General features: G+C 40.2%; 1 protein-coding gene and 1 long non-coding RNA gene across 5 annotated transcripts in view; one reads left to right on the forward strand and one right to left on the reverse strand.

The window, feature by feature from the left end:
- LOC138750907 (KN motif and ankyrin repeat domain-containing protein 1-like) overlaps positions 1 to 27,741 on the forward strand; it is a 206,804-nt gene that overhangs the window by 75,118 nt on the left and 103,945 nt on the right. Inside the window, exon 2 of one of the 4 annotated variants that reach the window (XM_069913032.1) lies at positions 24,003 to 24,073. The exons of 2 other annotated variants lie outside the window; for them this stretch is intronic. In XM_069913032.1, the coding sequence (XP_069769133.1) occupies positions 24,003 to 24,073 (71 nt within the window). Of the gene's footprint in view, positions 1 to 23,749; positions 24,074 to 27,741 lie in introns of those variants that run through there. One more of the 4 variants, XM_069913033.1, reaches the window with a different exon arrangement.
- On the reverse strand, positions 1,416 to 27,080 carry LOC138750908 (uncharacterized). The gene is made up of 3 exons (XR_011349593.1): positions 26,966 to 27,080; positions 4,841 to 4,931; positions 1,416 to 1,640 (listed from the first exon to the last, which is right to left on the reverse strand). It is a non-coding gene; the product is annotated as an uncharacterized lncRNA (long non-coding RNA).

Below are 27,741 nucleotides of genomic sequence, written 5' to 3' on the forward strand. Positions count from 1 at the left end.
AGAGTAAATAAGAGGACAGGCTCTCAAGCACAGAGATTGCAGGGTGACATGATTGACAAAATATATGTAAAATTATATGAGGCATAGATGGTCTACCCAGGGTCAAAATGTCCAATATTTGAGGATTTTGTTGAAAGGTGTGGGGGAGGGGTGGTTTAATGGAGATTCAAGAGGCAAGTTTTTACAATGATGAGTACTTAGGATGTGCAATCAGGGGGTGATGAAAGCAGATACATAGTAATATTTAGAAAACAATTAAACAGACAAATGAACAGGGTGAAGTGAGGAGATCTGCAGGCAGATGAAATTAAATCACCAATCATGACCAACACAGACATTGTGGATTGAAGGGTTGGTTTCTGTGCTCTATTGTTGTTTATTCTATGATCTGGTCTTGTGCCGTGTACTCTTTGTCAACTGGAGCTGGATTTTGACCAGATAATCATCAAACATTTCAGCACAGAAAAAATGGGCCCTTAGATCCTTTTAGTTTGTGCCAAACGATTATTCTGCCTAGTTCCACTGACCTGCACCTAGTTCCTCCCCCTCCTATACATGTACCTGTCTAAATTTTTCTTGAATGTTAAAATTGAGCCCACATTCACCACTCCGGCTGGCAGCTTGTTGCACACTCCTTCACTCTCTGAAGAAGTTGCCCTGAAACATTTCACCTTGCACACCTTCACCCATGCCCTCTGGTTTGTATCTCATCTAACCTCAATGGAAAAAAACCTAGTTGCATTTATTCTGTGTCTATACTCAATTTCATATCCCTCTATCAAATCTCCCCTTATTCTTCTACACTCTCCAGAGAATAAAGTCTGAATCTGTTTAACCTTTCCCTGTAACTCACTTCCTCAAGTTCTGGCAACATCCGAGTAAACCTTCTCTGCACTCTATCTATCTTATTGATGTCAAAAGTCAGCGCATCTTGAAAATATGGAATAAGTCATTCCATTTGCTGGAAATGCATGTTGATTGGTCCTGACCCAAAACATTGTCGCTCTCTTTCTATGGATGACGCCTAAACTGCTGAGTTCCTCCAGCCTCACTGGAAAAGCACTTCTGTTTTGGAGAACAGTAAATATTTCAGAACTGATAAAAGGTCAGTGATCTGAAACATTGTTTCTCTTTCTATTCCAGTTCCTGTTTACGTAAGCATGACCATGGCATTGTTTGAAAACCTGTGTACTTTTCTCCAAATGCTTTGGCTCATTAGGGAGGATTGTATCAAGCACTTGCAGGCCTAATGGCAATCCCAGTAGGATGCTGTCCTGCCTACAAGTTGCAACCATTCATGGCTGCCTTTTGCTATGGAATTGATGATGAGCCTATCGTCATATAAATTGTGTCATGTACATGCGCACCAACGTTTTTGCATGCAACCAAACTGGTATTTGTTTAATTCAATTCATTTTTTAAACTATGGCACAGCTAGCATAGCAGTTGCACAATCGGGACCGGACCAGGGGTTGAATTCCGCAGTGTCTCTAAGGAGTTTGAATGTTCTCCCTGTGTCTGTGTAGGTTTTCTCCAGGGGCTCCAGTTTCCTCCCACCATTCAAAATGTGTAGGTTCATGAGGTGTAAATTGAGTGGCTTGGACTCGTGGGCCAAAATGGCTTGTTACCATGCTGTATGTCTAAATTTTAAAAATTAAATGTAAAGACAATGAATATATAAGATAATATTAAATATTTACAGTAATCTAGTGCAAAATAAAATGACTTGCAAGAATGCAAACGATTGTTTTGTGCTGTTGGATCAGTCCATGATTAGAGTACCAAAGGGAAGTTCAAGAGATGGATATCTGTTGGAAATAAACTGTTCCCGAACCACTGTGCTGGTTTTCAGACATCTGTACAATTTGCCTGAAGGCAGCAAAGGTTGTGACCAGGATGATGGGGTCCTTCATTATCTTGATGCAGGGCCTTGCATTGATGTTTACAATGAATGAGAGGTCAGAATCAGCGATTTAATACCTTTTGCAACCTTCCTTGTACCTAGGAACTTAAATATCCAAACCAGGCTGTGATGCAGCCAGGCAGTGTACTCGCTACAGTGCACCTGTTGAGAGGTTTTTGGAGTATCTGAAGTGCTTTGAGAGGTTGTTTAAGGCTGAAATCAACTCCTTCTTCAGAAATGACCTGGACCCACTTCAATGTGCCTTTCATAATAAGCCCACAGATAGCAGATGCCATCTTGCAGGCCTTCCACTCTTCATTAGATTATCTGAACTGTAAACACCTTCAGGTTGCTCATTGTCTACATCTCAGCCACACCACCAAGCCTAGTAATCAAACTCCGGGATCTGGACTCTGTTCTTACCTTCACAAGTGGATCCTTAGCTTCCTCACTGGCAGACCCAATCATTGCAAATTGGCGACATCAGCTTGTTTCCCTACTGTTACGACCCCAAAGTACCCCAAAACCCATCAGCAATAGGCATTCACCAAGATAATTAGTTGCTTAAACAAAAATTGTTTTTAATTATCTTTAAACAAGAAAACAGAATCTAACTTCTAACTTATCTTTATTAACGAAACTCAACTTAACCCCCTTCTAATTCGAAGTGCAAATGTATGTGATGTGTGTAAGTGTAATAATCTCACTTCTTCTTCTAAGTCCTCTGGTTGCAGACAATTCTTATACTGTGCACGGAATTTAACATATATAAAGTTCACTAGGCTTTGATGCTCAAAAAGGTAAATGTTTACCGCTCAGGAAGGTTCTTGTTGGGCTTGCAGAGAAAGATTTGTTGTCCACTATTAGTCACCTCAATGCCTTGCTGATGAAACTTGCCCCATCAGGGTTCTCCAGTGATAACCTCTTTTGTTCAGGCTACCACAGAGTTCCTTCTGTTCCTCTTATTCCAAGAGAAACATCAGATAGATAGCACTTCCAGCCATCCGCCACTCTGGAGTTTGTTTCAGTTCCAACCAGCTTCTCCTGCTTGTTTCAGCTCGCTCTCTCTCGCTCGCTCCCCCCCCCCCCCCCCCACCAACTGCCAGAAAGCCCATGTGAGTCTCTCACTTGCAAAACCACTGACTTTCTCCCACAAACAATAGGAGTTAGTCTTCATGGTCAAGCTGTTGTCTTTAGGTAAACAAAAACCCAGGAATGACCTTTCTGTGCAATCTGTCAAAACCCTTGCAAAGAGCTTTTAACAGCCAGAGCGTCTTCTGCTTGTGGCTTTAACTACCTCATTTCAATTAGCACCTACTTGTGAAATGTGCACAGCATTCTCCATAGTTTCCATAAAATCATTGAATATGAATTCTTCAATATTTCAAATAAGATCTTTTTTAAAGTGTGGTATGTAACCTACTCTAATTTTACCAATTTATCTCCTAAATATTCCATTACACTATTCCTTCTACATGGGGGTCTCCAAAGTGGTTGATATCAACCCCTAGAGGAACTATCCAAATGGTCAAAAAATGTCAGAGGGGGGTCCATTGAACTTTTGAGGTTGAAAGACTTGTACAGCCCGAGGACCCTGCTCCTCTCTGTCAAAGATAACATACATGAGATGCTGTTTCAAGAAAGCACCAAACATCATAAAGAATCCCATAACCTTTGTTACATTCTCTTCTCACTGCTGGCATTGAAAAGGTATCTGAACTCTAGCACCTCTAGGTTCAAGAACACTTTATTTTTCAAGCTGCCATCAGGCCATTGAAACTTCCTGTTTTACCCTAACTGTAATGCTATTCCATGACCCACCAAAGATCTATTGTAACGTCACAATTGTGTATATTTAGCTATCATTTCATATTTTTGTTATTTTCCTGTTTGGTCATTTAATTTGTAAATATTAGTACATTTTACCTACCTGTGTTGCTTCAATAAGCAAGAAATTTTGTTCATGTGCATGTTATTCTTTTGCATGTGACTATAAAATCCCATCATAGTTTGTTTCCCCAGAGTAGGGAAACATTGTCAGAGAGCAAGATAATGTAGCTCAAATATTTCTCAGAAATGAACCCTGTCATCCCAAGAATCAACCAAATGAACTTTTGTTTAATTGTTTCCAATATTTATCCCCCTACCCCCTTAAATAAGGAGACCATGTGTGTCCTCACAGCATCCAATACTGACTGAGCAGACAATTTCTCCAAAGTGAATATTTGAAAGATTCCAGTAGTTTATTGGATTTGAGCAATTAACTGCATTCCTGAGCAAACAATACCACCTCTCATCCAGGCACTGATTCCTGGTGTCTTGTTATCCCCAGATGACTTATTATCCAAGACGACTTGATTCCACCAGGCTTTATCCCAGCCACAGATCATTAACTTGCCTGTATCTGTTTAGACCTCACTTTTGTTTTGGCAACTTAATGCCTTGTGTCAAATTTAGCTTGTTAATGTTCTGTTAAACGTTTTAATTCCATCAAAGATGCTGTATAGTCATATTAGCATTTCAATAAATAAAAATATGATCAAAATTTTGTTAAAGAATTTAAGTTAAAGCTGCTTAAGTAATTTGTCTACTTTCCATTTCTTTACAGGACATTAGGAGCATTTGCATCAGTTATCAGACTCTTAAACCTCCCTTTGTTACATTAACAAAGGACTGCTTCAACAGCACAATTGTACTTTTTTTTAAATCAAATACCTGTTTGCATCAAGTAAGAATAATGGGACATAATGCACATTGTACAATGTTTATTGACTAACAGTACTTCTAGAACACGGCTCATGTATATATTGATTGGTCTTTGAGTCATTTTGCGGTCAAGACACCTTTATTTATCGTTCATACCATACTCGCACAGTAAAGACGAGATAGCATTTCTGTGAAGTTGGTGCAACATGTTGAGCAGGTGTTTTTACTAACCTGTGTTCAGCCATCAGTATATTTGTTGCAGTTTAAAAGAGCAATCTTCTCCCTCCTTTAGGCAAGCATTTGAATGCACATGACTTGATAGCTATTGTAAGATAGTCAAAAGCACAAATTTGAATCAATTTATTGTCATGAACAAGTCACAAAATTTGGTGTTTTGCAGCAAGCATTCATATAAACCACCTTCACAACAATACATTTATAAAAAAACCAAAAATAGTGCATGAAAAATAAGGCAGTGTCTGATTCACTGATTATTCAAGAATCTGATGGCAGCAGGGAAGAAGCTGTCCTTGTGCCATTGAATGCTCACCTTTAGGCTCCTGTACTCTTTTCCCGATGGTACCAGAGTGAAGAGGACAAGGTCTGGGTGGTGGGGGGGGGGGGGGAGGTCTCTGAGGATAGAAACTGCTTTATTGAGACACCACCTCTTGTAGATTTCCTCGATGGAGTGAAGCCTGGTGCCTGTGATGTTGCTGGCCAAGTTAACAACCCTCTGGAGTTTATTCTTGTCCAGAGAGTTGGTTACTCCATATCAGAAAGTAATGCAACCAACCAGAATGCTCTCATGATAGAACTGTAGAAGTTTTTGAGAGTCTTTGGTGATGTGCTGAATCTCCTCAAGCACCTTACAAGGTATAGCCGCTAGTGAGCCTTTTTTGCAATTGCATCAATATGGAGGCTCCAGGACAGATCCTCTGAGATTTTAACACCCAGTAATTTGAAGTTCTTGACCCTCTCCACTACTGAGTCCTTGATGAGGTCTGGGTCATGTCCCCCTGACTTCCTCCAGAAGTCCACAATAATCTCCTTTTTGCTAAAGTTGAGCACAAGATTGTTAGCATGACACCATTCAATGAGCTGATCTCTCTCCCTCCTGTACGCTTCTTTGTTGCCGTTTGTGATTCTGCCGACATCGGTGGTGTCATCGGCAAATTTGTAGATAACGTTGAAATTATGCTTGGCCACAAAGTCATGGGTGTAAAATGAGTAGAGCAGTGGGCTAAGCACACATCCTTGGGGTGTGTCTGTGTTGATGATCAGTGAGGAGGAGACATTGTCTCTAATTTGTACTGATTACAGTCTCTGAGAAAGTCAAGGATCCAGTTGCAGTGGGGGGGAATAGAGACCTAGAGTTTGTAGCTTCTTGACCATCACTGAGGGAATAATAGTATTGAAGGCTGAGATGTAGTTGATGAAGAGCAGGCGCATGTATGAGTTTCTGCTTTTGAGGTGATCCAGAGCTGAGTGGGCAGCCAGCGATAGTGCATGTGCTGTGGAGCGATTGAGACGATAGCCACATTGGAGTGGGTCCAGACCTTTGGTTTGGTACATGTTAATCTGGCCATGAACAGCCTCTCAAAGTATTTCATCACAGTAGAAAGATAAAGGTTTCATTATTGTCACATAATACTACATTTAGAATATAACATGCATGAAATTCTCTACCTTTTGTCTACTGGGCAATAGTCGTTGAGGCAGCTCACACTGCTCTTCGGCACCAGGATGATTGATGTCCTTTTGAAGCAGGCGGGAACCTCTGACTGCTGCAATGAGAGGTTGAAAATATCCGTGAACACTCTTGCTAGTTGGTTGGTGCAGATTTTCTGTACCCTACCAGGTACGCTGTCATGGCCTGATGCCTTGCATGGGTTCACCCTCTTGAATGATGTTCTGGCGACATCCTCAGAGGCAGAATGCAGGGATTCTAGTAGGTATTGTTTGGTTCTTCTTCTCAAAGTGGGCATAGGAGATGTTTAGCTCTTTGGGCAATGAAGCATCACAGCCATCTATGGTGTTGAAGTTTACTTTGCAGTGACCTGCCCTCCCTGCCATAGCCGCCATGTATCTGGTTTATTTTTATTACAAGTGCTCTGATTGTTTCTGCCTTGAAACTCAGGTTTTATCCTCAAATAAATTTCAAGGATTTTGATTGTATATGGACAATTTGTGATGCACATTTATGAAACAAAAATATTTTTAAATCACCAGTAACTTTTAACTGAATCATTTATTTTGTTGCCATAGTAATGTACATCCTTCCTCTGGAGAACAATGCAATAAATTTGACGTCACTGAAGACAACAATTCTTTACAAATCAAAGTTCAAAAGAAATTTAAATTCTATAAATCATGGAGAAAATGCAAAGTTTCAGTTTGCTTTTCCTGTGTAATGGTTTTGTTTCAGCATGCTGTGCCTTATCAAGTTTTTACAGTGTATCGAGTTGCAAAGGATAGTGCCAAAAGATTTTCTGAGATGTTTGATTTTTTTTCATGGACAGCTCTATACAGTACATTGTAGGTGTAGCTCTGTGACAAACTTTAGTGTGCACTTGCTTTCCTGGCATATTGGCCAATTTGCTGTTGAAAATAATCTCACTTGATAAACAGAAGAAAGATCTTTGAAAGGCAGTATGGTGGTGTGGATGGATGCAAACAAGAAAATCTGCAGATGCTGGTGGGATCAAGTGAAATACATGGAAGTGCTGGAGAAACTCAGTAGGCAACGCAATATCCAGAGGAAGTAAAAGGCTTTTGACCTTTGGAGTCTGAAGGGCTCAGGCCTGAAATGTCAAATGCCTTTTGTGGATGCTACGTGATTTGAGTTTCTCCAACACTTCTGTGTACTAGTGTGCATAGATTTTGTGGCTATGTTTACCAAAGAATTGTTTCTTCCTTTGCTGTATTTGTGACACTCTACTGCAGTCAAAACGTGTTTAAAAATAACAGTGTAACATTTTATTTTTAGTTGAAAAGGAGGCCAGTTTGATGGTGTGTACTATTATGACGTCGCTAGTCATGGGAAAAGAATGATTAAAGATGTGTCTAATATGATAAAATTTAAACAAAGCATGTCTTTCCAAATTTGTCTTGATAGAGCAACAAAGTTTTGTTTTTACTAACATTTGATAGTGGGTGACCACCACCTCTTTCAGTTGTCACTGTTCATGTTCAAAGGCAATACTAAAAGCCTTGTTTGAATAAAAGTAGATTTTCCTTCCTCTGGAGAACAATGCAATAAATTTGACTAGGCCCAGGATAGGGGCGAGATCCAATTTCAATAATGGATGCCTTTGAAAAATGCAATAGCTTTTATTTGTGGTTATGAAAGTGAAAGATTGGTTATTTCCTCTCTCCTCCTGGTGCCTCAATCCCCAACAGTATATGGGGATATCTTTGGCTTGGCTTCGCGGGCGAAGATTTATGGAGGGGTAATGTCCACGTCAGCTGCAAGCTCGTTTGTGGCTGACAAGTCCAATGCGGGACAGGCAGACACGGTTGCAAGGGACAATTGGTGGGTTGGGGTTGGGTTTATATACTTAGCTGCTGCTGACGGTAGGAGAAGTCTTGCTCCCAAAAGCCACATATGCTTGCATTCTTTCATGTGTAACCTATTTGAGCTTTCGTAACTTTACAGCAGTTTTTTGATCTTGAAATAGCTTAGCATTTTTGCTGTGGTGTCATGTTCAAGTTACCCTTCATCTAGTGGACATTTATAGGAAATTCTACACCAGCCGATAAGAATTTAACAGGTTATAATTGTCATCTGCTATTGCACTGCACGTTTTGCATTAGGTGCAAAGCAATTGCAATATCCCTCAGCTCTGAAATGGCAGTCAGTGGGTGAATCTTGAGAGCACCGACGCCAAGAGGTCTGATATGATTGAACAGTCAGAAGGTGACTACAAAATTTGCTTGGGAGTAAGCAAGAACCTTGAGCTCTCTATTTTAAAAATCAGCTAGCCAGGCCAGAGTTTAGTATTTGACTTGTATTGTATGTACAGTGCTCTCTATTCTCAAGAGAAGTGGATTGCACTTCCATTTGTTGTGGGGAATGCAAGTTTTAAATCCCCACCTATAACTTCATATTTCAAGACAAGGTTTTTAAATGGATTTAAAATTCTCATCCTAATGAGTAAACACCTCAATATTTATGCAAATTCATCTGACCTCTTTATACTGATTTTTCTGACTGGCCTGTTGAGATGTTTCCTTTCTTCTCTTTACAAATTTGTCAGCTGTTTGCTGATCCTCCTTATTCACCTTCAAAATTTCTGATTGGTTTGCTGCAGAATTAATGCTGGTCTGCCCTTTTGTTAAAAGAGTGAAAGATATTTGAACAGATGAAACTTGCAATGGATAACTCCAACAGATTTTGGATTTATTGTCAGAGTACGTTTAATTTTAAAATTTAGATATGCCACACGGTATTAGGCTATTTCAGCCTACTATTCCATGACGCCTAATTAACCTAGATCCCCTTGTACATGTTGAACAGTGGGAGGAAACAGGACCCCCTGGGGAAAACCCCTTCAGACACAAGGAGGACGTTCCAACTCTTTACAGAGAGTGCAGGATTTGAACCCCCGATCCCAATCATTGGAACTGTAACAGCGTTGCGCTAATCGCTCCGTCACTATTACATGACATATAAAACTCTTTTTCCTGCACGTCAGGCAGAATTACCACTTATTGTGCATGCAAAAAAAATAACTATTCAAAGTACACGTGTAAACAAATAAAGAAATATAAACTGCAGTACAGAAAGAGAAAATTAATAAAGTACACGTACGAGTCTTTAAATGAGTCCCTAATTGAGTTTGTTGTTAAATCTAATGGTGAAGGGTAACAGCTGTTCCTGAACCTGGTGGTGCATGTTTTCTGGCACCTACATGTCTTTCCTGATGGTAGCAGTGAGAACAGAGCATATGCTGGTTGAAGTGGATCTTTGATGATTACTACTGGTCTCCAATGGCAGCATTCCATGTTGATGTTTTTGATGGTGGATAGGGTTTTGCCTGTGATCTCTTGGGATTTGTCCACTATCTTTTGCAGGGGTTTACACTCAAGAGCATTGTTGTCCCCATGCCAGACTTTGATGCAGTCGATCAGCATACTTCCCTCTACAGCTCTAGAAATTTGCCAGGGTTTCTGATGTCATACCAAACCTCTGCAATACTCGGAGGAAGTCAAGACACTGGCATGCATTTATCATGATCCTATTGGTGTGTTTGGTCCAGAAACGATCCTCTGAGATGGTGACTCCCAAGAAGCTAAATTTCCTCACCCTCTCCACCTCTGATCCACCAATGATCACTCTGGTTTTCCCTTCTTGAAGTTAACAATCAGCTCCTTGGTGACATTGAGTGTGAGGTTTTAGTTGGTGCACCATTCGGCCAAATTTTCAATTTCCCTCCTGTAAGCTGACTCCTCATCCATTTTTATACACCCCACTACCATGGTATCGTCAGCAAATTTGAAGAAGCTGTTATCGTACCAAGCCACAAAGGCATAGGTGCATAGTGAATAGAGCAGTTGGCTAAGAATGCAGCCTTGTGTGCTCTGGTGCTGATGGAGATTGTGGAGGCGATATTCTTACCAATCCTCACTGTGGCCTGGAGATGAGGAAATCCAAGATCCAATCACCCAGTGGAGTGTTGAGTCTAAGTCCGGGAGTTTGCTGATCAATTTTGAAATGCCAAGCTGTCATTGATAACATCCTGATGTATGCATCTTTGCTGTCCAGGGCTTTGTGTCAAACCAGTGAGATGGCATCTGCCATAGATCTGTTGCTACAATAGTTGAATGTGAGAAGTGGATTCAGGACATTTTAAAATGAAGCAAGGAGGATGACCTTTTTTAATGATGTGGTGCACTTGAGATTTAAAATAAAATGAGGTTCACAAGCATCCATGGGCTGGTTGAAAATAGCAAGCAGTGAACCCGAAAGAAATTGAATGATTTTGATTGCTTCAGTGCTCAAGATCCACAATCAGTAAATGCTTTCTGATCTGTTCACTATTAAACTCTTTACAATTATATATAGACCATATAAACCACCTAACAATTACAGAACGGAAATAGGCCAATTTGGCCCTTCTAATCCGTCCACACTGATCCAAGAACCCTCCTCTAATCCCACTTCCCAATTATATACAGACCATATAACCACCTAACAATTACAGCATGGAAACAGGCCAATTTGACCCTTCTAGTTCGCACTGATCCAAATACCTTCCTCTAATCCCACTTCCCAGCACTCTACCCATATCCCTCCCATCCATATACTCATCCAATTCTTTCTTAAATGACAAAATTGACCCTGCCTCCACCACCTTTCCTAGAAGCCCATTCCACACAGTAACCACTCTCTGAGTAAAGAAGTTCCCCCTCATGTTACTCCTAAACCTTTGCCCGTCAACTCTCAACCCATGACCTCTTGTATCCTACTCTCAATGGGAAAAGCCTTTCCACATCTATCCCTCTCATTATCTTAAACACCTCTATTAAATCCCCTCTCAGCCTTCTACATTCCAAGGAATAAAGACCTAATTTGCTCAATCTCTCCTTATATTCCAGATGTTGAAACCTAGGCACCATTTTTGTAAATCTTCTCTGCACTCTCTCTATCTTGTTAATATCCTTCCTATAAATCGGTGACCAGAACTGCGCACAGTACTCTAAATTTGGCCTCACCAATGCCTTGTACAGTTTCATCATTACTTCCCAACTCCTATATTCTATGCACTGATTTATATAGACAAGCATACTAAAGGCCTTCTTCACCAACCTATCCACATGCGCTCCTACCTTCAGGGAACAATGCACCGTTATTCCTAGATCTTTCTACTCCACGATACCATGTGATACAGGCTCAGGACTTTTCAACTTTTGGAATTTCCAAGTATCAGCCATAATTAATTTTGGGCACATGCCTCTGAAAACATCATGGGACCTGTCTCTGAAAACACAATGATGGGTTTAGCTCTAACTGGAAACTCTGAGCAGTCAATCTTTGTTTACATGCAGATACAGTTCTGGAAGTGCTGGATTGAGGTCTTGGCTTTCAGATCTTAAAATGTTGAGCAGATTTGCACTTTCAGGCAGACATGACATCAATTGATACTTTTTGAAAGAGCCTCCTGAAATGATCCATCAATCAAACAGTGAGGGAGATAGTGGACATCCCTGCCAAGTTGACCTTGGTTCGATTATATATCCATTTACTGTCACCTTCACCAATGGTCCCTTATATAATGCTTTAATCCAATTCATATATTTCTCTGGTAGGTTGAACCGCTGTAGTACTTTAAACAAATAATTCCATTCTACCCTGTCAAAGGCTTTCTCTGCGTCAAAAGCAACCGCCACTGTTGGAGTCTTCTTTCCTTGGACTGCATGGATTAAGTTAATGAACTTAGAGATATTGTCCATTGTTTGTCTTTTCTTAATAAATCCAGTTTCGTCAAGTTTTACTATTTTTGTTACACAGACAGCCAATCTGTTTGCTCATAGTTTTGCTATTATCTGATTCCACCGGCATTGAATGAAGATCTACCGGGACCAATGCCTGAAGAGGGCGTACAAAACCAGTGAACCGGTGCGGACTCGAAAGGCCAACATGGCCTGTTTCCGCTCCGTAAATGGTTATATGGTTATATGGTTAATCCCTGATTCACTCTGTGTACATTGAGTATGCACAAATCAGTTGCTGGGTTTCTCCCATATTTATTTCACCAGTGGTTTGGTTCATCCTGATGTTGTGAAAAGCATTAAATCATTTTCAATCTTTTACTTTCAATTGTTCTCAATCAGGAATTTTGTTGGCAATGGTTATATTTTTCAGAGTAGATATGAATTTGTTAAATTTAAATTATTATTATTTTTTAAATTTAAATGTTTAAATTACGACCTACAGCACAGTAACAGGCCTTTTCGGCCCACAAGTCCGAGCCGCCCAACTTATACCCAATTATAAGTGCCGGAAGGTTTCGAATGGAGGGAGGAAACCAGAGCCCCTGGGGAAAACCCACACAGACATGGGGAGAATGTACAAATTCCTTTCAGACGGTATGGGATTTGAATCCCGGTCTTGATCACTGGCTCTGTAAAGATTTTGCAACCGTGTCGCCCCAATTCTCATTTCTGTTTTGTTAACTTTTGCCTATTTTACTCTGGTTATTCAAATTAAATTTCTTTATTTGTATTTTCATTTTTCTTGCTCCTTGACATTTTAAAGAATATGGTCAAGCTCGCTTCATTTCTCAAGCTGGTAATATTTTTTTTGGTTTTTTTTCCTGAAGCCACTCGTATACTTCAGTTTATTTTTAATCAAAAGATGCCCAAACTTCTACACAAGTTTGGCTTACCATATGTGAATTAAAAAATTAGCGTTGAACACCTTCAAACATAGCATTTGATTTCTCTTTCATCCAGCTGTTCTATGTTAAAAACTTGAATCAACACTGTCTTCCAAATCCAGGAAGCATCGGAGCAGTAAACGATGTGCTGTATTATCTCCATTATTGAATAATTAGCATTATATTAGTTCATTAGCATTATTTGTAATGTTTCATTGATCAAAAATGTGTCCAAACTATCAGAGGTTAACTTGTACCATGGAGAACCTTGATAATCATAAAAATGTGATGGGACTCCTGCTTACCCAAAACAATTCAAAATGCTTTGCTTGCTTTCACAGCAGTAAACTTGTTATAATTGCTGTAAATGGCACCCAACCTCGAATGCAAATAGATGTAGAGAAAATGCATAGAAATCTATATGTGGATTTACTTGAAATTCCTAAGTACAGTGTGTGTGGGTTTGATGCCTTTCACCTGTAGTTCTTCCTTTGTTTGAATGTTAATCAAACTTCTGTTTTAGTCTGCATATTGTTTTACCAGACATCTTGGCTTGATTTATCGCTCCTGCTGTTCCATTTTCAGAAATCATTGATCAGCACATTTTCAGGCTTGTCCATTGGTTAGTCATGCTCATTATAATGAATGTTTGGCACTTGATCTGTCAGTCTTCTATTGGCTTGGTCAAATCTTTGACGAAAAAGAAATCTATCCTTATTAAAGTGCATTGTTTTTCTAACAACACCAAACCTGTGTCAACATTTTAAAACTCTGTAAACCTGGTAAGATTTTGTGGAAGTGGGGTGGTGGAAGAGATTAATTGAGGTAGAGATACCGTGTGATTCAACCTGGATCTGAGAGATCACAATGGTTCAGTTTATCATTTGATGGTAATGGAAAAACGATGGAAACCTACAGAATTTAACCTTTTCCAAAATATAATCACAATAACTTGGATGGTCTTCCATGTTTTTTGTTCTAACAGTGGGGTATGAGGTAGATTTGACACGGAGTATTGACGAGCATTAATCAGCTCAATATTTAAAAATTTTGCACACTACTGCGGAAAGAAACTTCAATCAAGTGACCTTGGAATTTATTATCAACGTGGCTTTCCATTATACATATATGGCAAAATGTATCGCAAAATACAAGACAGGAAATTTGAAGACAAATTAAGATAAGAAATTAAAACCACAGTGGATTTTGGGTTCGCAGTTGCACAACATGGGATTTTAATATGCATTAGGAAATGCTTTTTTGGTTTAATTAGAAGCCTGTTTTCAATATCAGTCCCATAGTGAAAGATTCACAGAACTTTACATTTTCAATCTACCAGATTGACTCCACTGTTTGAACAAATTAACTACTATGCTCCTTTTAAGTACAAAAGATTATTTCAGATATCTGCAGACCACTTGAAAAAAAAGGCTATAAAAAGATGTGTACTACATTCTGCTTTGGATAAATAGGACAACTAATTGTATCCACGGGCAAATCTGATCCGAGCAAATTCTGACGGCTCCTATTTTTGTTGTAGTTCCCAATTAGTACGAGAGCCATTCTCAGATTTAGAAGCAAGTTGTTTGTCTGTTCTATTCTGTATCAGAAGTATAACTTTTCCCTAACCCTTCCACTTTGTATCAATCTATCAGTTGCATTGAAGCTACATTCATTTTTGTCTCAAATGACCTGCATGCTTTAAAGCAGCTACAGTATAGATCACTTTATCCACTTTACCTCTTAATACTTGGTGCTTATTGGATACAATTTCAGTAAATGTTGCACAAAACCTTTGGAAGACAATCCATGCTGTGGCCAAGAAGCAATGGAGACTTAATGAAGTCATTGAGAGCCAAGTTACTTCATACAAGCCCAACTGCATCATGCCTCCTGACAACTCTACAATGGCTGGGGTGGGAAGGAGAATGGGGTGTTGGTGGAGGTTGTGCTTGTCACAAACCTTTACTGAAAAGTATAATTGGCTTTTCATGTAATGTAATAACATGCAGAATTCAGTCTACCTGCTTTTTCATAATACTGTACCTAGGGATTTCCCAAGGAGTAGCTCAAATGTGCAAGCCAACTGTTCATGAACATTAATGCTAAATGAAGCATTGAGAACATTAAAGAAAAGCTGCTGCGTGATCCCTGATTTATGTCTTAAAGAAGTCCTGAGGAGCTACTGTCACTGATAAGAGTGGGAAATAATTAATTAAAATCCTCTCAAATCTTTCATGTGCAGATCTACTAGGTCCAAACTTTCCTCGTTCAACCCAGTTATTGCCAGTATTAGTCAAGGGAACGTCCTTTGAGGCTCACCAGACTTGTACCAGTCATTGACAATCTTCCTTTTTTAAACAAAAAAGAAACACAATATACTCTCACCAATCCTCTATGTAAGTAAAACATATCATCTCGACTTCTGAATTCAGTTCTTGTAATGAGAACAACTTTTTTGTTAATTTCCCAATTACTTACTGTACTTACTTCAATTCTAACCATAAGGAAATCATGTACCTGGATACCCAGATCTCTCTGCATCACAGAGCTTTGCAATGATCTTTATTCCTTCTTTCTTTTTTTTCTTCTTCTTTGGCTTGGCTTCGTGGATGAAGATTTATGGAGGGGTAAATGCCTACATCAGCTGCAGGCTCGTTTGTGGCTGACAAGTCCGATGCGGGACAGGCAGGCACGGTTGCAGGGGAAAATTTGTTGGTTGGGGTTGGGTGCAAATTTATTTTCCCTCAGATTTTAGTCCATTTGCAAGATCATTGCCCACTCAACGTGCCCACATCCATTATATGCTTTAAATTCTTTTAATGCCCATCTTTGTGCCATCAGTAAAATTAGAAACATACTTCCAGTACCTTCATCCAAGTCATTAATATCCATAATAAAATATTAAAAACCCAGCTCTGATCCTTGTGACAAATCTCTTGCTACATTTCGTCAAGCAGAGATAAAAGAATATATTAGCTACAACTGTTTTGTTTGTCAGCCACAGTTATTCAGCAATAATCTTTGATAAGGCTTTATCAAATCATAGAAAAATTGCAGCTTGGGAGGAAGACATTCACCTCATCCATGGAGCTCTCTGCCATCGCAATTCGTGAGTTTCATCCCACCCATTTTCTACAGCCTTTCTACTTTTTGTCACAATACATTTGTTCAATTTCCCTTTGAAGGTCACAATGAAACCCATCCTCACCACACCTGTGGATTTGCATTCCAGATTCTAATCAAGGTTTTTATGAGAAGAATAGGTTTCCTCAGGTTGCTTTTAGTTATAGTCCCTTTTACATTTAAAACCTGTTACTTGGTCAATTATCCCTCCAGCCATGCAAACATTATCTCATTTTCCATAGTCATGGCCCATCATCATTTCACATACCTGTGTCAAATTTCCCTCATCCTTTACCTTAACACTCTCTCTGCTACTTTTCCTCATTTAAATCTATTTTTGCAGCCTCCACTGCCTTCACATCCATACTATAATGGCACAATCAGATTTCCATTTGTGGTCAGACTGGTTTTTTTGGAAAGAAAGCACAATATGGGATGTACCACCTGAAAGTGGTGAAGGTATGATGTTTAACACTCATAATGTTTCAAATTTCCAGACAGGCACTTGGATCACCAAGTCACAGAAGGCTTCCGAAAGATGTGATCTTCATGACTGGCATGGATGTGATGGGCCAAAGGGCCTGATCCTGTGTTCTCTGACTCCGATTCCACCAGAACTTCCTAGTTTACTATTCTGTCCCTCTAATGACAATGCTCAGAAATATCTGACATCTAAATTGCTTTCCATATTTCCCTTCACCATTTATTGACTTCTGGAAGTTTTCTTCAGTGTGTTACTACTGTTCCAGTAGCACTGTAGTTTTTGGGAGTCATCAGAGCTAGATGGACTTTGACAACTCCAGGATGGCTTGCATGGAACATTTGCAGGCTAATGTTTTGGGATGGGTCGGCTGGGAAAGAGGAGCAGGTCCAAATACTGATACGGTTTTGCATAACTTTGTCTCCAAATTTGGGACCTATGTCATAGGTAATGCATACTTTTAAACCAAGATTAATGATGAGGCTCTGCATTGTTTCACTGATATTTCATGCACTTCATTGGCCAAGGATTGTGCACAGGAATGCATATAGGCTGTCAACAACAATTGGCGTCTTTCGAAGATTAACAGGAACTTTTGAGGGATAGTAACAGGTGAACCATTTGTTTCATGCACCTGCATTTTCAGAGCATTGTAGAAGTATTGGTGGAGGCTTTCCTGATTAAAGAAGATGACACCAGCAACTCTTTAGGGTCAAGAGAAAGTGATTCTTTTAAAGTTTCCTGGAATTTTAAAGTTTCTGTTTGCCAGCAATTCTCTCATTGCACCAACCCTGTAAAGACGTAGATGCCTTGTCATTGGTCTTGAGAGTAGGAAATAAAAACCATTATCAGATGTGATTATATGGGGTATAGAATGAAGGTTCATTGAGTTGCAAGTTGGCATTCTGAACAAGTCCCCTCATGATTTCATAAGTTGATTGTTGTTCATGTAAACATAGCAAGACAAAATTTTACTAAAAGGATGATGAGCACCAACTTCTATGATTTAAACTATCCACTTAAAGTATGGTTTTGAGAATAATGAATAAATTCCCTAATAATGCAGAAAACAAACCTTGATTATGTACTTGTAGTAATAAATTTAAGATATGTTATGGTTGTCAATTAATAGCCTCTATTACAAGTGCCTTTATAAATTAGTCAAACAGCTGGGAGCTACTTATTATTTTTAAAAATGTACTTTTTTTTTCCCATCCAGGTCTTAGTTCAGAGCTGAGAACTCTTCAGAAAGGAGAAACTAAAGAAAATGTAATTACCGATAGCAAAGTTAGGCTCTGCCTTCTGCCTGCTTTTTGGTTTTTTTTATATCATGAAAACATCTTAGCAAAACATTCTTTTAAAGTTTCCTGGAATTTTAAAGTTTCTGTTTGCCAGCAATTCTCTCATTGCACCAACCCTGTAAAGACATAGATGCCTTGTCATTGGTCTTGAGAGTAGGAAATAAAAACCATTATCAGATATGATTATATGGGGTATAGAATGAAGGTTCATTGAGTTGCAAGTTGGCATTCTGAACAAGTCCCATTTGCCTCCATTTGCTTCAGATCCTTCTGAGCCTTTCCTATCTATATATGTCCAAATGCCTTTTGAACATTGTAATTGTACCCACTCTATAGTTTTGCCTGGCAGCTCATTCTAAATGCAGACTGTCCTCCCCATGTTTACAAAAATATATAAACAAATAAATACATTGCTGTTTGGGTCCCCCTTAAAACTCTCTGAAATCAATTACCCTGGTAAAAGACTGAACATCTATGCTCCCTCATGATTTCATAAACATCCATAAGGTCACACTTCAGCCTCCTGGGGTTAAGTTCATGAGCTAGTATGGTTAACTCAGATTGTGAAACATTAGATCTAAATAACATTACATGAAACCACCCTCATGCTCCACATGTTTAACTGTGATCCATGGCTTCCATCCAGATATCACTGATTTTTGCACAGTGACTACACTGAGAATTCAGTGACATAAAGATTGCCATTTGTGTGCCTGTGCAGCTGAAATCATTTGTGCTGCTTAACTGGTTCATTTGATTATGAGGAAAAAAAAAACTGGGCAAATGCAAGTCTGGAAAGCCTGGAAAGGAAGGGTTTTGCCAGTAACTTTGTAGCAATTGTGCAGCATGGAAACCAGTCCTTTCACCCTTCTTATCCCTGCTGACCCAGTTGCTATTTTGCCAGTCTCATCTACATATCAGTCTAAAAGTCTTGTGAACTGCATAATATATTCCACAGATTAATTTTATAACCCATCATGAAAAAAAATACTTAAATCTGGTCCCATGGAGGTTACATTCTCCCTTGATTGTTGCATTACCTGTTGCCTTTTCTGTTGATTTATGCCACATTTTCTATTCTGTGGTCTATAAGTAATTCCACCTCTTTGTTTCCTGCTTTTCATTTACTGGTCCACTTGCACACCCACCCTGGCATATTCCCTCCAACTCTGCTGGCCCTTCACCCTACATGGTCCACTTGAGCACCAGCCAGGCGTATTCCTTTCAAATCCGTGGGGCTTTCACCCTGCACCATCTGCTTGGCCTACACCCTTTCAGGGTTGCTTGCATTCTGCACTGGCCTCTCCCTTTCAGTTCCGCTTGAGCATCAACCTTTCAAGTCCACAGGGCTTTCACCCTTCTACCTTCACCCTTGTCGATCCGTTTGACCACCACCCTGGAGTATTCGTTTCAGGTTCGCAGCACTCCCGCTATAAACTCATTGAACCTTTTGAGTCCGCTTGCGTTCCATGCTTTCCTCTCCCTTCATGGTCTGCAGGGCACTCATCCTTTCAAGTCCTCTCAGACCAAATTCAACAAGTCCTGAAGTACAAAACTGGGATTCAGAAGAGATTGATAAATAGTATTGTTGAACAATTTCAGTCGTTCGCCATAGGTTGTTGGATTTTTGAACTACCTCCTTTTCCAAATGGTGAATGGCTTGAAAGGGTCTTGCAGGTAGTGGTGTCTTCTAGAAACTTCCCATCTTCGTCCTTCATCATGAAGATTGGAACTGCCAGAGCAGGAGGAGTAAGATATTGTCATGCATTTCTTTTGGTGGTGAACTTGGAGAATTGGGTAATAATCGAGAAGGTCACTGAGTTTATCACCATTGAAGTGAAAGTTAGATTGCACTATAATTTGCTGAGATTAAAAGAAATTTCTAAAGTAGGTGTAAAATTTGAAGCTCTGAAAAATCTTTCTATAAAATGGCTCAGACTCTTGTGCCGGTCAGATTAACAATTCTTTATTCTTGGCAGTGTCAGGGGGTGTGATCCCATTTCTTCCCAAGTAACCCTGATTTCCAGATACTCATTAACCTTAACCTAATTGTTAGTTTGGACTGATTCATATTGGATGCAATTGATAATATTGAACTGATGTTTCCTTGCCCACTGCCTCAATACCACCTGCAATTCACTGACACTTGGTCCTGCCTGCACATATTTGGCCACAATTTAGTGTCCAATTGTTAACGTGCCCTTCAAGGCATGTTGAACTACAAGCCATTATTTGCACTGTATAAATTTTTAGATGCTGAATAAATGAAATAATTTGACCTTTGAAAGATGAAGTGAAACATGAAAGTCTGCAGATGCTGTGATTGTAGTAAAAGCACAGAAATGCTGGAGGAACTCAGCAGGTCTCACAGTATCCACAGGAGGGGAAGATGTATATCTAACATTTCGAGCCTGAGCCCTTCAAAGTTCGACTTGAAGATGGGCTCAAGCCTGAAATGTTAGTTGTATATCTTTACCTGCTATGGACACTGTGAGACCTGCTGAGTTCTTCCTGCATTTCTGAAAGCTGAAGCTAAGAGAAATATTTATGAAGAGTGGTATTCTGCTTCTGTGTGACCTATGTGTTCAGAGAATCATTCCTTTTCAGGGGGCATCCCCAAAAAAGGCTTCACTGAGGTATGAAATTACCCAGAAGTCCACTTTTTTAAACGTCTGTACTTAAAATTACTGAACTGTTTGCTTCTTAATGCTTGGTTCGGCAGACAAATCCCATAGTTGCTAAGATATGTAAATCTTGAAGACTATCTTCACTGCCTCACAGGAACACTAACTTGTAACTCCATTCCTTGTACTAACCTGCTGAAGCTACAGAGCATAGCTAATCCCCTTGACTGGATTCAACTTTCAAAATTTTGTCCACGATCATAAGACAACCTTTGAAACATCAAAACAGAATCCAACACAACAAATTTTCTTTCAGCAGCAGAGTTGCTGGATTTCTTGGCCACTCCTGTTACTTTTAACTTGAAACTCGCTTCATACTTTTGTCATTTTGCTAGAGGGTCCATGATAACAACCACCTTCTGACAGCACTCAACAGCTCAGTCTATGTGATTTTCGGGGGGGGGGGGGGGGTGTTGGTTGACTTGTCTGCCTGATATATGATAAAATCATGAAAATGGGGACCTGAATTATCTGAAGGTCAACTTGGTTGCCAAAATATATGGTATTGTGGCAACCCTTCGCAGCTCCCCACTGGGCCTCACAAAATGAAGGACGAACGGGAAGATCCAGCAGGCTGCACGAGGCCCACACCGCTGCCCTCAAATTGGCCACAACCAAAAGAGCTTAACTGGCCTATCAGGGAAAGTGGATCACAAACACACCAATCAGTGCTGAGAGGGTTTTGACCACACCCCTCATCTTGAGAATAGAAGCAGTGCTGTGAGCCCAATAAAGCTCAGTGTTAACAACACTCAACTGGGGTTCAACTGGGGAACAGTGTGTTCTTTCTGAGCTAACCTGCATGCAGCTATAACCTCTCCTGCACTATAGGCTCTGCAGAGTCATAGCTTGTAGCAGCCAGGTACAGTATGTTATTGGGAGCATGTAATACTGTAAGTGCAACCCTTCACACCATGCCCAACTTTTGTCCCCACTGTAGTTGGGACAATTCAAGGCACACCTCTTGCCCCTCCCTGCAGAAGATGAGTACCACCCTTCTGCATCAATCTGCCTCATAGTTGAGAAGCAAACGAGCCATGCATAGGGTGAAATACCTACTGGGAACAGCATAAAAAGAAATCTGTCAAGGTCTGAAATGATCAAAGATTTATTGATGATTTACTGTGTATAAAATGCATGAACACTTATTATTCTTTTCTATCTGATGGAGTCCACTCAGCTCTAAAATTAATTCCTACCATTTTCAATTAGTTTTACATTTTTAATGAGATTTGGCGGCATTTGCAGGGGGAAAAATAAAGATGACAAAAATGGCATTAATCAAGAAATGAGAGCACTCGGAATAAAAAACCAACCAAGTCATCCTGACTTGAACAAAGTACTGAGGCACGGCAAGGGCCAACCTGACCTGATAACTTTACCACAACATAAAGCAGGTAGCTGTGCCATGTGAGGCTGTGGGTGGATATTTAGATTATAATCTGATGATTGTTATATTTTGCCTGGCTGTTCTGCCCGACAATCCCATGCAGTTTAAATTTGTTGTAGAACTGAGCTAGCAGTAGTTCAGCATCAAAGATCTGGTGGTCTGGATCCAAGATGGTGGCAGCCCCATTCAGAAGCCCAAACTGAGGTCTGAGGGCTGCGTGGAAGTAGAGCACTAGTGTAAGCAAACACTTTTTTTCTTCTTCCTTCCAAACAAGCAGCCTTGGCAAGACCCTACAAAGTGGAAAGCTACAGTTATGAGCCAGGTTTTAGCTTGGGCTCTGCAGCCAAAGGCCTCACACTAGGCTGCTATTGACTGGCCTCTAAGAGCCAGATATTAGGACCAGGATGTGAATGTGAACAGCAAAAAGGGGTCCCGAAGTGACTTGGCTTCCTAATGATCGAAGGATTGGGGTTGAGGAGGGATAGCATGGATGCCTCTTGCTCAGGTTCATCACTACAGGGTGCACAGGAAATGACTAGATCAGAGGAGGATTTGGGATCCACGGAAACTCTATCTCTGAAGGGACTCTTATTTCTTGTCTTGACAGTGGTGATGTATTAACAGGATCTCTGTGAGCAAAGCTTAAGAACAAGTGGTCCCAACATTGACCCCTGCAAAGCACCACTGGTAGCCAAACAGAATAGGATCTCTTTACTTCCAATCTTTCTATCCTGCAGATCAGCCAATGCTCTACCCATGTTAGTATCTTCCCAGTAATTGCATGGGCTCTCATCTTGTTCAGCAATCTCATGTGTGGCACCTTGTCAAAGGCCTTTTGAAAATCCAAATATGCAGTATCCATTGCATCTTTTTTGTCTAGCCTGCAGTGGTTACCTCAAAATATTGTGGTAGGTTTGTCAGACTGGATTTTTCCTTAAGGGAACCATGCTGACTTTGACCTATCTTGTCATGCACAAGAAATAACTCAGAATTTTGAAATCAGTCTGAAGTTTGTATTTCGCTTGTTATCTCCTTTGCAGGAAGCCCAAATGCTGGACAAAAAAAAAAATCTGCTAGAACTGATAGACCATTAATTTTCTTCCAATGATGCTCAGCCTTTTGGGTTTGAACCCTTCATGAGTCCCACTGAAAGGTTACAGCTGGGTTCGTTGACTTTTCCTTTTTCTCTCTCACTGATACTGCTCAACTCACTGAGTTCCTCCAGATTGCTTGTTAGCCTGAATAAGTCACAGGCTCCCAGACTGTTACCAGTATCTTGGAAGGCAGCAAAGAGGGACCCCAGGAAGAGACAGGAGTCTTTATTTCTTTCCTCTGTGCTATGTACTGATTTTGCCAACGTTAACTAGTCTTGCTGTGGAATTTCCAAAGTTCAAAGAAACCCGTGTGGTTATTTTTTTTTCCCTTATGGGGAAGTGCAAGGTCATTGATTGCATTTGTCTTTCAGTGCCACGCTCTCTCTCTTATTCTGCTTCTGTAATTAAGGAAATTCCTAACAAAATGTGGTTCATTATTATTTCACACTGAAGCAAAGTCAAAATACTTCATTACTTTTTCTTTCATGAGTCACCACTCTAATTTGCAGTATTTTTTTTCAGTTCAAGAATGAATCTTGGTTCCCACCTTTTCTGTTTGTTCAATTTAAAAAAAACCCATGACATTGAATCAAAGGAGGTGTGCCCTTCGATCAGGTCAGGCGGGTACTTCACATTTATTTAAGGATAAATGTTTTATTTGAGCCGGTTAATTTTCAATCCGAGGCATGAGAGATTGTGTTTGAAGGCGCACGTAACCTGTGTGTCTGTCCCCAGACCCAAATATCAGAGATATTTTGGACTAATAAACTCTCTATTTTCCTCTGTTGATGTTTTAAAGAACTGAAGTTACCACTTGTGCTTTAATGTGGACGTGTACTCACTGGCCTCTGTTTGAGGTGTCATTTTACAGTCATATGATCAAAGCAGTTAATTTGGATAGGAGGTGATACCCTGATCTCAGCTTTCACTGTCTTACAGTTGGAACTGTAATCTTGCCCTGTTGGCTATCTGTTTTCTGCTGGTAGGGAGCTTTAACATGACACTAACAGGTAAGACCTATTTTAATGAATTTTACTCAATAGATTAACAAAGTTGAATGGCAAATATTTACTGCATGTTGAATAGAGAAATTAATTATGACTTTGTTTTCATGGGCAGCTTTTAAAAGAAAGTCATTTTGAAAACATGCCTCTCCATCAGATGTGTACTGGCAGGAATAACTTAGTTTTTTTTAAATGTTTAATTGGATAAGGAAAACCTTTTGACAATATGTTTGACATTATACATTGAAAGTGTCGATTAATATTGTTAATTTAACTTGAGGGTTTTTAATTTGCAAATATAAATGGGCATCGTAGCAGCGTGTAATTTATAATTAGCTGGAGCACTTAAATGATATTAAGTTGCAGATAGATAATCTCAAATTAAATTTTCTATTTTCAGTTTCTGCAAAAAAAGTCATGATCAAGCAGCCAGTTGACTTATCCTCCAAGTCCTGATTAGGTTGCTGTTAAATCAGTCATTTCATTGTCTGCAAGGGGGAGCCTCACTTTTTTTTAAAGTCTATGAAAAGTATTGGACTCTGATCAGCTTTCTGATGGAATGAAAGTGATGGTGATTTAAAGAATGTTGGTTAATGCATTTCAAATGAGCCATGAAACTGGGATTTCCTTGGATCTGTCAGTGGAAAGAAAGTAAGAGCAGGGAAGTTCTCCCTATCTTCTGGGGTGACTATTATTTACTATTAACTATCCATTCAGATTGATTTCATTATTGTTAAGGGACCTCAGTGTGAATACAAGATGACAGCCCTGTTTTCTATGTTACAATAGCGATTGCACAGTAAAAGTTCTTTTGAGTATGACACAGTTTAGAACATAAGATTAAAACAGACAGAATATGAAACTACACTGACTACAGGATAAGACTTTCAAACAAATTATCTTTGTTTTCTGGGGAAAAATCAAATAAAAAATGAAGATGGCAGGACGCATTCAGTATATCAGGCAACATCTGTTGAAAGGGAATTGGAGTTGATGCCTCAAATTGGAGACCCATCAGAATGTGCTTCTCTGTTTCAGTCCACTCTAATGCATCTGTGTGTGCCAGTGCACTCTAGTGCTTCCCAGCTTTGCCTGTATCCAGTGGCGGATTAACTACCACTCGGGTCTCTAGGCTGAGTTTTAGGAAGGCACCCCCGGGGTCAGTGTCGGGGGGGGGGGGCATTCGTGGGCCATGCCCCAACTTATCTCCTTCCAGTCCTTTCTCTTTCACTCTCTCTCTTTCTTACACACACGCTCTTGGAGTTACACATGTACAGCTTTTTAGCTGGTTTAGTGAAATTTTTCCAGACTGCATAAACTTGAGGACAAATTGATGCATTGTGCTGATAAATTTAATTTTAGAACAAAATAGGGTGGGGAAAGGGGAATGACTTTTAATCGGTTGTAGTTCCGTAACTTGTGTGTTTTCAATAGAATATTCAACTATTTAAATTGAAGCATACCTGCTCTCATCATAAGATGATTTTGTGTGGATGTGGGTCATGTCGATTTCAATCTTTTTAAGCTGTTTTATGTTTTACCACTCCTTTAGGTTAGCATTGCGATTTCGCTGTTTATTTTGGAGAGAATGGGTGAATTAATTTTAAATGCATATTCCTTGTTCTCCTCTCTCTCTCTCTCTCTCTCTCTCTCTCTCTCTCTCTCTCTCTCTCACTCTCTCTCCCCCCAATGTTTACCAGGTAGCTGGACTGCCTATGGTCCCCCTTGCTTCCTGCCATTGGCCACTCAATTTGATCCATGGCTCATCAGCCCACTTGGATCCACCATGACAACCCCAGACAGCATGAGTTCCACTTCCGGTGGAAGTGCAGAAGATCCTGAAATACAAACCAAGGCGCAGGGAAGACCCTGCAGCCCGCCATATTCATGCTGTCTGAAGACTGTTCTGCACCGAATGGTCTTCCATCTCATTTCAAGACTTTATCTAACTCAGTGGTTCTCAACTTTTTTCCACTCACATTTTTTCTTTGGCTTGGCTTCGCGGACGAAGATTAATGGAGGGGTAATGTCCACGTCAGCTGCAGGCTCGTTATCCCTTACTAACCATTGAGCACCTGTGACATCCTACGCCATAGAATAGATGCTCTGAGGTTAATACAGGATTATTTTTGGTGGCATGTGAGTGGAAAAATAAAGTTTGAGAACCATTGAGAACATCTCTGACACGGAGAAAGATCCTGCCTCCACCAGCTGGTCTGGAAGCCAACATTGGAGCACATTCCAACATAGTTCTCTTATCCTCACTGCTTGCACTGTCAACAGCCTAGGTGGCAATAGTTCAGTGTGGAGAGGGGTGCATGGGGAGGGGAGGGTTGGGCTGGTAGTGGGGCGCCTTTTTGCCGGTAGTGGTTTGTAAATATGCATGATGAGTCAAGCTCTGCAGCAGGAGGCAGATACTGCAGACCTCAAGTTCAGACTTGCGTGTACTTTTTGCAAATGCACAGTGTCAGCGTTGATTGAGCGACTAGAGAAGTATGATTACACTAATGTATAATGTTGTAATTAGTACTAGTTCATAACATGCAAAATAAAATATCATGAAGATAAGTTACATGAATCAATGTTAACAGACCTTTTATTCCATATTATAGAATGATTAAACCTTAACACTACTACAAGCACATAAAACAGCCATGATAGAACCATTAAACCATAGAATGAACACAAACAGCGCAGAAAGGCCATGATAGAACCATTAGGGCAGAAAAAGGTTGGGGAGACCAGCAATGGTCGCACAATTTGACTTGAAGTACCCCCACCTTTCAACCATTCAGCGACCATTGGAATTTGCAAACTGGGTACAATACAATTTCCAGACACTGTTCTGTCCTTCATAAATTAAACACCATGAATAAAATAATTAAAGTGATCACTTACTCCGCTCCCATGGCTGGTGGTCTGGCAGAGAGTTCAATTGAATCCGTTGTCCCCGACTTTTCCGTGAGGAATGCTGGCATTGCATGCATGATGAGCCAAGCTCTACAGCAGGAGGCATGCGCCACAGACCTCAGGCTCAGACTTGCGCGGGCTTTTTTTCAAACGCACAGCATGAGCATCGATAAGTAGTATTTGGACTGGTGGAGCCCAAGACCCTGCTGCTGATTGGGTGAATGCAGCTTCCACGACTGCAAGGCATAAGCCTTAACTGAGTGACTAGAAGTACAACTACACTCATATGTGTAATGTACCTCAAAACGTGAATAATAAAATATCATGAAGACCTGTTATATGAATCAATTATAAGAGACCTTTTATTCCATAGTATTATCCATCACAACTCAGTCACATCATACTGTTTTCTTTGCTGCCCAGATTATTTGGATGGTGCTCACTTGGTTTATGGAAAAGCAAGTGTTGGGGTGGGGACATCAGGCATATACTGAAATATAACAAGGAAGAGTTTAGGAGCCCGGGCCCCCTTGAGTCCTAACAAGCACAACACACAACCTGGACTGGCAGGAGCACTGAACTACCAGTGCCACTTCTGAGATGGGTTACATAGGTAGCTTGGTGCCTCTGCTGCCGGCCTGCGTCATGTTGTGCTCGTCAGGGCTTTCCAACCACCAAACTATTAGATTTTTAATGTCTCTCCAACCAAATTGAATGTTAAAAATCTAATAGTTTGGTGGTGGGAGGAAGTGAGAAAGGAGGAG

This window comes from Narcine bancroftii, unplaced genomic scaffold, assembly GCF_036971445.1.
Source record: "Narcine bancroftii isolate sNarBan1 unplaced genomic scaffold, sNarBan1.hap1 Scaffold_302, whole genome shotgun sequence".
NCBI classification, from domain to species: Eukaryota; Metazoa; Chordata; class Chondrichthyes; order Torpediniformes; family Narcinidae; genus Narcine; species Narcine bancroftii.